This window comes from Miscanthus floridulus, chromosome 18 (genome assembly GCF_019320115.1).
Source record: "Miscanthus floridulus cultivar M001 chromosome 18, ASM1932011v1, whole genome shotgun sequence".
Taxonomy (NCBI): Eukaryota; Viridiplantae; Streptophyta; class Magnoliopsida; order Poales; family Poaceae; genus Miscanthus; species Miscanthus floridulus.
Genome location: NC_089597.1, coordinates 31,539,517 through 31,549,966, shown reverse-complemented (window position 1 = coordinate 31,549,966; position 10,450 = coordinate 31,539,517). Strand labels below are relative to the sequence as shown.

The 10,450-nt window shown below is 38.9% G+C and overlaps 1 protein-coding gene across 1 annotated transcript; it reads right to left on the bottom strand.

The window, feature by feature from the left end:
- Positions 1 to 1,862: 1,862 nt before the first annotated feature.
- On the bottom strand, positions 1,863 to 5,031 carry LOC136521223 (probable cinnamyl alcohol dehydrogenase 1). Its single transcript, XM_066514930.1, has 7 exons — positions 4,824 to 5,031; positions 4,561 to 4,659; positions 4,058 to 4,171; positions 3,734 to 3,961; positions 3,114 to 3,399; positions 2,251 to 2,401; positions 1,863 to 2,167 (listed from the first exon to the last, which is right to left on the bottom strand). Exons 2-7 carry the CDS (start codon positions 4,647 to 4,649, stop codon positions 1,971 to 1,973), a joined length of 1,065 nt encoding a protein of 354 aa, XP_066371027.1. The 5' UTR covers positions 4,650 to 4,659; positions 4,824 to 5,031; the 3' UTR covers positions 1,863 to 1,970.
- Between the last annotated feature and the right edge of the window lie 5,419 nt (positions 5,032 to 10,450).

The following is a 10,450-nucleotide window of genomic DNA, read 5'->3' as shown; positions in this document are numbered from 1 at the left end:
ACTTGTACATTTTTATAGTGTAACAAACATGGCAAAAAAAAAACCTCAAGTAAACCCTCATGAACGCTTGTGTTTGGCGGGGCTCCTCCTGGCTTCGACTCTAGCTTCTCTAGAGGAGCCCTACCAAATGTTTTGTCGCAAGAGCCGTTTTTAAAAACAGAGGAGCCGGGGTCGTTTTGGAGGAGCCATAAAGCTCCTCTAGAGGAGCCTCTCACGAAGAGCCCTGCCAAACAACCCCTTAACGTGGATCCTCTTTTGATTGGCCAAATAGTAAGATAATAGATTTTTTTCTTACAACATAAATTTTAGTGTTTCATATTGTACTAATTTTATTTTATAATAAATAGAAAATTAACATATAATTGAACATTATATCTGGATTTATAGATCTAATCATAACTTGAAAGTGTTCAACATTATAATATAAGTACTAATTGTTTGATAAAAAACAATGAATATTCAATTGAATACCCTTGACTCAAAGCAGACCCCGCATTGTAGCCCGGTAGTTAGGAATAGATCTGGATGTCAAAAGTATTCATTCGGTTTAATATGGATGCTAAATGGATGTATTCGAATTCGCTTTCTATGCTTCTTCTCTATCCGATTTCAAATTCATATTTTAAAAAATGTGAAATATTTGACACTATCCGTATGTGAAGAACAAAGTACCATCTAAAACTTATATTTATGGTTGATTAACATTGTAAATGATAATTATTTTAATATAACTCTTCTAAACTATTTAAAAGTTATCTCTATGACTAATTAGGCCGATCATAAAGGGTAATTTTAATTTATGATAATTTTAAAACTTATATTTATGATAATTATAATATTATAATTAACGATATATAAAGGTTAAGTTTAATTAACTTTAATATGACTACATATTAATTTTAAGTACTTTATTTTATTATAGATGAATATTATGTGTATTGAAACATTTTATCTAACCCTTTGTTGATTTTTTATACATTTGCTTATAATAGAAATATTTGTTTATATGTGTTATCTACGCTATCTTAAAAATGTTCCAAAAAAAATACACTATCTTAAAAACATAGTACATATCCGAATGCGAAACTAAATTTGGGATATCCATTTTGTATCTGTATTCAGATTCGAAATAAAATATGGTAAATAATGCTATCTAGATTCGATTCCATACCAAACCATATCAGGATAGGTAGCCTCGACCTCGAGTACCGTCAGGCGCGAAATAAAAATGTTCCTATGCAGTCACTGCTGCTACTGCAAGATAAGCAATCATTGCATCTAAGCCATCCGCGAGAAGGAACGGCTTCGGTGAAAGCTCACCTTTTCCCTGTTTCTTGTATCATTTTATATTCAAACTCTATTGTCAGCCGGTTTTATTGAGTCAAAAAACAGAAAAAAAAAGAGAAGGCATAAATAATACGGTAAAATATTTCAGTGCAAACCACATCTTCGGTGCAATCCGTGAAAACCCCATTAAAACCATACTCAGGAGTTTTTAAAAAAATTGAAATTATGCACACCAATAGTGCATCTATAGATGTGCATTGTCACAAAATTTGAGATTCAAACTCGATTTGCAAAAATTCATATGAAAATAACAAATTTCATTCGCATATGCACCAGAGGACAAAAATCCAGATGCGAATGAAATTTGTTATTTTCATATGAATTTTTGCAAATCGAGTTTGAATCTCAAATTTTGTGACAGTGCACATCTATAGATGCACTATTGGTGTGCATAGTTTCAAGTTTTTTCAAATATCCTAAGTATGGTTTTGCAAAGGGTTTTCATAATTGCACCGAAGATATAGTTTGCACCGAATATTTTGCCAAATATTACAATAATGAAATTAACACATGACTAGAATTGTAAATGAGTTGCAGCATTACATCAAGTTTATTTGACATGACTCACAATTGTGATTGCTCTTGTACACTAACAGAAAGACGAGACCATGTGAACCAGCATGCTACTTGAAAGAGTTCTCGATGTCAATTACAAAGCGGTATTTCACATCTCGATTAACAAGCCTCGCCAAGGCCTCATTGATATAATATATCTTAATGATCTCAATCTCTGGATAGATTTTGTTCGCTGCACAGAAGTTAACCATTTCTTGGATGTCTTTTGTACCTCCAACAGCACTACCCGACAAGGTCCGCGCACCTAAAAAGCAGTTCAGGTTAAATTTAAATAATTTATTTCTGTTACCATGTTTTTTTCAGTACAGTGTCAAAACAGAGAATTACCAAGATTAAGGCTTGCAGGATGCATTTTGATCTCACTGGGAAAGCCCACTAGTGTCATCACACCACCAACCTTAAGGAGAGAGAGATATGGATCAAACGGATGGTCACCAGAAGCGGTATCAACTATGAAGTGCAGGGAGTTTTTCAGGGACTGCAAAAGCAAGAGATCATATATTCACGATCAGTTTTCAGGTAAAGCAGAACAAACAATACTTAGCTGTTATCTTTATTCTCAGCATAAGAAAACTATCCATGGTCATATACAGAACTGGCTGCCTGAAACTTTAAAGTAAAATAGCAAAACAATGAGAAAGATAGTGGGCCTCTTCGGCTGGCTGCACTGCTGGCTGCTGCTGCAAAACGAAAGTAGTAAATACTGTTCATCGCAGTTAAGAAACAAGCCAGCCGCAGCGTGCTGTAGCGTAAAGCCAGCAAAAAGAATAGGCAAACAGATGGTGTGATGTGCTTGTATCTTTGGTAATACAATGAAGAAATAAAAAGAACCCCACCAAAAGATGGTGTCATATTATCAAGAAGGCAAACAGGGTATATTCCCTCCATTTCAAAATTTAAGATGTTTTAATTTTGTCCTAAGTCAATTTTCTCTAATTTTGACCAAGTTTATAGAAAAATATATTAACATTGACAATACCAAATAAATGCACCATAAAGACACATTTCACGGTAGATTTAATGAAATAAATTTTGTGTTATAGATACTCGTGCATTTTTTCTATTAACTTTGTAAAAAATAGAGAATTTTGACTTAGGACAAAAATGAAACGTCTCATATTTTGAAACAGATAAAGTACAAGTACTAGGTGTCTAGGTATGTTGAAATTATGCAATGTGCAGGTTAGTACCTCCATCTGCTGTGTGTCTGATGATATAACAAAATTATCTGCTCCAAGGAGGTTGATGGCTTCATCTCTCTTTGATTCACTTGTACTGAAAACTGTGACCTTAAGACCAAAGGCTTTACCAAATTTCACAGCCATGTGACCCAGACCACCGAGTCCAATGACCCCAAGTGACTTTCCAGGTTGGTTCATGTTGTGTCGCATCATTGGAGTATACACAGTTATTCCAGCACATAGAAGAGGCGCTGCCTTTGCCAAAGGGTAGCCATTGGGTATTTGGAAGCAATACCTAAAGTTTTAATTTATCAACAGAAAATGTGATTACTTATCTGACAAGCTGTATTGAACCAGCATCATGGTGTCAATAGTGACTTATATGGACCTATATATTATTCTTTCATGATGTATTGATTTTGATGAAAATGAATGGATAACAATGACCCAAATTTTACTCACTCTCATAAGAAATTACATAGCATCTTGAATAGGACACAGTGTGATCAAATAGGCAAATGAAATTACAGTGGAACAAAATACAACGGGACGTATTTTCATGCCTAAAAATAGTTTTTATCAATATAAAAAAACTTGTTTGAATAGCCAATTAAAAGGTACTACCATACCTTTCATGGACTACAATGTGCGTGGAGTACCCCCCCATTGTGACAGTTCCATCTGTATCAATGCGATTGAAAGTACCAACTCTTTCTGGGCAGTGGTTCTCTAGAGAGCTATTGCAATTCTCACAATCTCGGCATGAGTTCACATATGTTCCAACACCTACATGGTCACCCACTTTAAAGCCTTTGACATCTGCACCAACCTGAGTTACAACTCCAGCTATCTCATGCCTGCACAAATTAATACCATTGACAAATATGATGTTTCGACTGTGATGTTTTGTTTCCTCTGAAGGATTCAATCTATTGATCTGAAAACACGCTTACCCAGGAACCAAAGGATATTTTGAATCATTGTGCATGTTCCGTGTCCAAATAACATCAGCATAACAGACTCCACTGTATATGATCTTCAGCGCAACATCGCTGCTTTGCACTGCTCTGAAAATTATTATACATATAGTAGCTCTCATAAGAAGACGTTATGAAAATGAAACCAATAGGCTAGCTGAACAGAGAGACAAGCACGTTGCTGTTTGCACTCAAATTTCTGCAAATCCCATCAGACCTAAAATGCTCACTCAATGCCCCATAGTAAGCATCAATTTCATAATTTAGTTTAACAGACCACGAGCAGAAATAGCTGCACTAGTTGGCTAGTTGCTCCACACTAGACATGCTAGTTTGAAAACAGCTATGAAACAGGCATGGAAACAATACGGTCCATAAATATCCCAAAGAAATAGGTTAGTAGGCGTATAGCATAGCAACAAGACACAGAGTGATAAAAAATGATGCAACTTTTCACCAAATCAGGAGGGGGAAGTCACCTGCGGTTAAACTTGTATGGTGAGAGAACTCCAGAAGGATCTCTCGCTGCCCAAGCATTGCAGTTGCCGTTCTCTGACTCAGCAGCCATTTGAACTGAACTGCAGGATCAATTCGTGCCAAGTCAGTAAATCGAAATAATCGGCTCTAACAGAAGCAGGGGAAATTTCAGATAGCCTATGCTAAATAAACTTATCGCAGTGAAATCGTTGCCCTTTTTGAATCGAGGCGGGCAGTACAGGGGAGGGGAGGAAAAAAGACTCACCTCCTGTCGATTCCTTCCGCACCGGCCGGTCCCCGAACTCTCCTCGATGCAAGCTCGGCAAGCAGGCTGCCGGGTATCGCCGGGATGCAACGATTTATAATGGGTTAGCGGCCGACGGAGAGGGTGGCGAGAGCAGTGACGTTGTAGACCTGGCTAAAAAAGAGTTGATTATGGGGCTTCTCGCGAGCCATGAGTTCATCGATGATTAAACGGGTTGGCCTGCATCAGCGCATGCGTCAATCAATCCCTTCCCTTTCTTTGACACCTTCAGCTAACGGGAATGGGAATATGGGATGACATCCCATCTCATAAACTCGCTTGAGGCGCATGTATTTGTCTTAATCTATGGGCCTTAAAGCGGATTGGCGTATGTATTTGTCTCAATCTATATACATTAAAGCGGATTAGAGTATAATTAAAATAAATTTCATTTTATTCTACTTCAACGCACGTGTGTATGTGTGTATATATATATATATATATATATATATATATATATATATATATATATATATATATGGGATTAGGATCGTATGAGTACAGTCGGGATATTCAGAATTTTAAGGTATATAATAAAACTAGTAATTATACCGGTGCCTTGTAATAGGAGAGATAAAAATACTTGTACATTTATATAGTGCAGTAACAAACATGCCAAAAAAAACTCAAGTAAACGCTCATGAGCGCTTCTATCTTTTTCACAATATATAGATAGATCATTATGCTCTTATATTAGATTTATATTATTCTTTGTTTTATTTACTAGTATGTCTTTATTCTTTTTCTAAAAAAACTCAGGAATGTTTGTCTTTTATTATAGAGGAGTATCATATTATTTGGATTGCCACCTTAAATTTAGTATGTGGTTGGCTTCATGCTATTGTTTCTTTTTTTTATTGGTTTTATGTTTTTCTTAATGATAATGATGGTACATTAGGTAATAACAGAATAGGCAAGAGGCTATTTTGGACAAATTTTGGCTAATGATAGTAGTGGGCAATTTATTAGATGTCTACTGAAATTTTGATTTTATTTTCTTCAATTAATGTAGTAATTTCTAGACCTTGAGATTTAATATGGACCCTCTTTTTATTGACCAAATACTAAGATAATAGATTTGTCCTTTATTACAACATATAAAGCCTAGTGTTTCATATAGCACTAATTTTATCTGTATAATAAATAGAAAATGAAAGATATAATTGCACATTATATCTAGATTTATAGATTTGATCGTAACTTGAAAGTCTTCAACGTATATAATATAATTACTACTTGTTTGATAAAATAATATAGATATTTAATTGAATATCCTTGACTCAAAGCAGGCCAGCCTGGTAGTTAGGCATTAATTTGGATGTCTAAATATCTAAAACGCATGATATTAATATCTGTATTTCAGTATTTGCATCCAATTTTAATAAGAACGCTAAATAGATATATTCGAATTCGTTTTGTGTGTTTCTTTTCTATCCGATTCTAGATTTGTATTTAGACAAATGTGAAATAATCGACATTATGAACGGTCAACGGTGGGAAGGCATGCTGTTTCGTTACAGTAGTACATACAATGCGACCATCTGATGCTCGTTTGGGTAAGGTTTCTAACAGGGGCGATGCCAGGTATTCCTTGCCGAGTGCACTCGCACCATGGAAAAAAACTAGCATTCCGATGGTTAGGTGCTATTTTAATTTGATCCGGCCCATATAGACGGCTTAACAGTCTTTATCTGACATATTTCTCTTCCACACAGCTGCTTTTCTTCCCGACGCGGCACTGGGGCGGGGCACTTGTAGCTGGCGACGCCGTGCTCGCCTTTCTCCTTCGCCGATGTCCGCCCTGCATCACTCCATCCTCCTCCCTCGTGGCTCTGCCTACCCATGCCCACCAGCAGCAGCCACGCAGACGCCGGTTGCCGCGTATGGCTAGGGTAACACCCCTGGTGTTACGAACTTGTTTAGCACCATGATTTAGGCCTAAGAAAAATTTCCGAATCGAGTTTTATCGGGTTTTTAATTTAAACGTACTTGAGGCGATAAGCGAATCATGTGTGACTTAGTTTCGTGGACTTAAATAAACGCTCAAGTTAAATTACGTAGTGCGTAGAAATATTTAGGAATATTCGATAACGATTCTAACAAGTAAATGGCTAATGGCTTTTCTGTTGGATTAAACATGAAACCATTTTTTATAACCAAAAATACGATTTGACTGGTATAGAGTTCTTAAGTAAAATTCGGAGTATGATTTTGGTTACAGTTAAAATATCGAGTAACAAAATTTAGTGCTTTTAGTCGTGTTTAAAAATATAAATAGTTGGCTAGATGAATATTTGAGAGCTGAAATAATAACGATAGTGCTGCCGACCATAGCAACAGCATCGCACACGCTACGCATTAATCTCACAAGCTCGGCCCGCTGAGCACGCCGCTCGTTCGCTGCTCTGCAAACGCAGAGATTCTTCTGTGATCACTCTGTTTAATGCCGTGGTACATGCGATCCAAGAAAAGATGAGCTTTAGAAAGTTTATTAACGTTGCAATGCTGCAGTTTATAAGCTACGTATAGTATATAAACACTCGTCGCGGACACCTAGATGGATAGCCGAAAGCAAAAGCTGAGCTCATCAGGCTCACACACTCACATACGTTTCGTGCAAGTCTAGTTCTGTCTCTCTGATCAATTATTTGTGTACTAGTATTTCGCGGTAGCTGAGCACTATAGCCAGCCATGTGAGCAGCAGCAGCCCCTCATGCAGCCCTGACGATATGAATTCCTAGGGTTGTGTTGTGTTGTTCTGCACCTGGTTTGGTAGCAACTAGCTTGGCGACGATGACCGGTCGGATGACGAACCGTGTACTGGATTGGATTGGTGGAAGGGATGACCCATGGCCATGGCATATATACCCAGTCAATCGTCGTGTTGGTCGGGGGGCGCCCATCAAACACGCACTTGAATTAATAGCAGAGGCAAGTAATAGCTTGTTACGCTTCACGTACTCTACTTAAGCCACAAAAGGCAAGCTTGAACTAACACGGCTATTACTAAAACAACAATAATGAGGTATTTGGTACAACACTTCTTTACTGATTAATCATCCCTTTCTTGTACTTTTTCTGTTGGCTTCTTTCCAACTTGCCCATTCATTGCTTCTCCTATTGCTGCTTGAATCTCCACGGCTTGCTTCTGTTCGTGCATGTACTTTTTCCAAGCATGGTCAGCTTCTTCCCATGGAACACTGTAGCATGCAGAAAACACTGCTTTTCTACAGAGAACCATGACTTCCATGACCTCTTGCAGCTCTTGACCATCCTTGGTATGCACCTGCAAACTAAGTCATGCCTTCCTGCTATAGTGTACTAGCTCAAGCACCAAAGTCTCACATGGATTAATTAGATGTCCCCTGTATACATGCATGCATTATATACCGTGCCGTACACGACGACAAAAGTCAAGTCTATGACGTGTTATTAGGAAAAGAATGTGATGCATGTGCAGCACGCCACACACACACAAGCAAGCTGTGTGGGAGCTGGGGACTGTCAATGCAAGCAGTTAGTTGTCCAGCCTAGCTAGCTTCTCTCACTATCCGACGACGACTACTGTCAAGGCAGTCACCATCTGCTGTAATAAGCCCGGTAAAACACGGTAGCTGTAGCTGAGAAACACTGTTCACCGTAGGCAGCGACTGGGCAATGTCACATCTTTTTTTCTCCCTTCTCTCGTAGCCAGAGTCGGTCGTCATAAATGTGCTCGTACAACTTGTCACACACGACACGTCCATCGCCTGGATTGTTTGCCTCGCTGTTAACCATACTTGTAGATATATAATATAGTATTATAAAACTATTTCCTTCCTCCATATCCGAAGCAAGATTGTTTTTCACGGACTCTTGCATCTCGCTAAATCAAGCTTGCCGACGGTTCACAGCTTCTCTTCGCGGCCTATCAAATGCGAGCCTGCGCCGTCTAGTAGCCGAGCCTCTGCTCTCCATAGCTCCAGCTCTCTTCTCACTCTCTCGACTTCCTTGCTCTGTCCGCAAGCTGCACGCGGGCCAGAGTCGACATTACTCGCCGGACGAGGAACGATGATGGGTCATGGGATCGATAGGAGTAGCTGAAAGATGATGCCATGGTGATCATGTCACGGAGATAGAATGCTAACTTTTGGTTATATTTTACCAAGGCAAGCCCCGGTGCATAACCCCTACTTTTCTATAGTTTAAATTATATTTGTGCATTAAGTTTTAAGGAGTTGAATGAAACCCACTTGCATATATATCTTTATCCAATGAGTCTTACTAGCATGACAGGATCGTGTAGATTGCTATGCTACAGGACACCGGTAGAAGTCGAGTGATTGCCTGTCACTCGCGAGAAATAGTAAATATGTTACTGTATTATTATCACTTAAAAAATATAAATGGTGGAAAAGAAAAATGGTGACCGAGCAGGGATATGGTTTGGGTATTGGTGGGTGTAAGAGGTTGTGTCGCCGCGGATGCGGGGCATGGCTTGGTTACACTGCTTTCCCTGTCTTGTCGGTTAAGGACCGATCATTGCATAAGGCTCTAGGCAGGTCACAGACTTATTATCCCGAGCACATACTTATGTATGGGCGCTTGGAAGACTTGTTGCTCTCTTGTCGCGGATCCGGCTCTTTCCGGACCGACTGTTAGGGTTTTATTTTGGTGGAGGAGGTCCTTGCACCGCACTGAGTCCGGGACTCAGGGGCGGGGGCTTGGAGTCCCAGTTTAGACGGGGACCTGGACACCCGGGACAGGAGAGTGACGGGTTAGTCTTGCTTGTGCCTAGGGTACAAGCGGGGCGTGTGTTTTCGGGGTACCCAGCTGGGGGCATTGATTCGCGAATCGTCGGGAAATCTGGTACGGCTTGTCTACGGTTTAGCATCGTAGTAAGAACTGAAAGATGGAAGATGGAAAAAGGAAATCTGATTGCTTACCACCTACTTGAAAGTAGCACAGGTGCTTACATAGAATGGTTAGTTAATGAACCAATGCGGCCATTAATAAAAATCGAATATAAGGACGCACGCTTAGTAATGCTTCCTGCAAATGCAATAACCCACAAGCCAGATAGCCTTGCATATCCTTGGAGTCTTTTCTTTCCTCCTGTCGGGTAAGACTTGCTGAGTACAATTGAGTACTTAGGGTTTTATTTTCCCTGTTGCAGGTGATAGGTGGATGCTAAGGCTGACTCTTGTGTGTGGATTCCTCCTGGTGGGCTCAGCGAGAATTCCTTTACGTCGCGATCGTAGTTTTTTATTTATAACTCTCACCAAATGTTTTTATAAATGAAAGTTTCATAATCTGTTGTAGTAGTTTATGTATCAATACTTCATCATGTCATTAATAGATGTTTATTTCCGCTGTAATTCTGATCACATATTTATATTTCGCTATACATTAAATTATTCATAACTCTGATAATATGATTACATTCCGCTGTTATACAATAACTATTATACTCTGATGTTGTACTAAAAGTGATGTAGAAATGGTTAAGAATGATGTAAGCTTTGTTCTCTCATTTATGATCCTGATGGCAAAAATGTGGATTTTCGGGTTCTCCCTTGGGGTGTGCCCGACGGAACCAAGTAATTTAG

What these genes read in the sequence shown, in the direction of transcription:
- LOC136521223 (XM_066514930.1), bottom strand. Translation starts at nt 4,649, where the DNA reads ATGGCTGCTGAGTCAGAGAACGGCAACTGCAATGCTTGGGCAGCGAGA. An exon ending in CACATTGTAGTCCATGAAAG is followed by an intron (nt 3,400 to 3,733) that starts GTATGGTAGTAC and finishes TTAAAACTTTAG; the next exon opens with GTATTGCTTCCAAATACCCA. An exon ending in TCCTGCAAGCCTTAATCTTG is followed by an intron (nt 2,168 to 2,250) that starts GTAATTCTCTGT and finishes ACTGCTTTTTAG; the next exon opens with GTGCGCGGACCTTGTCGGGT.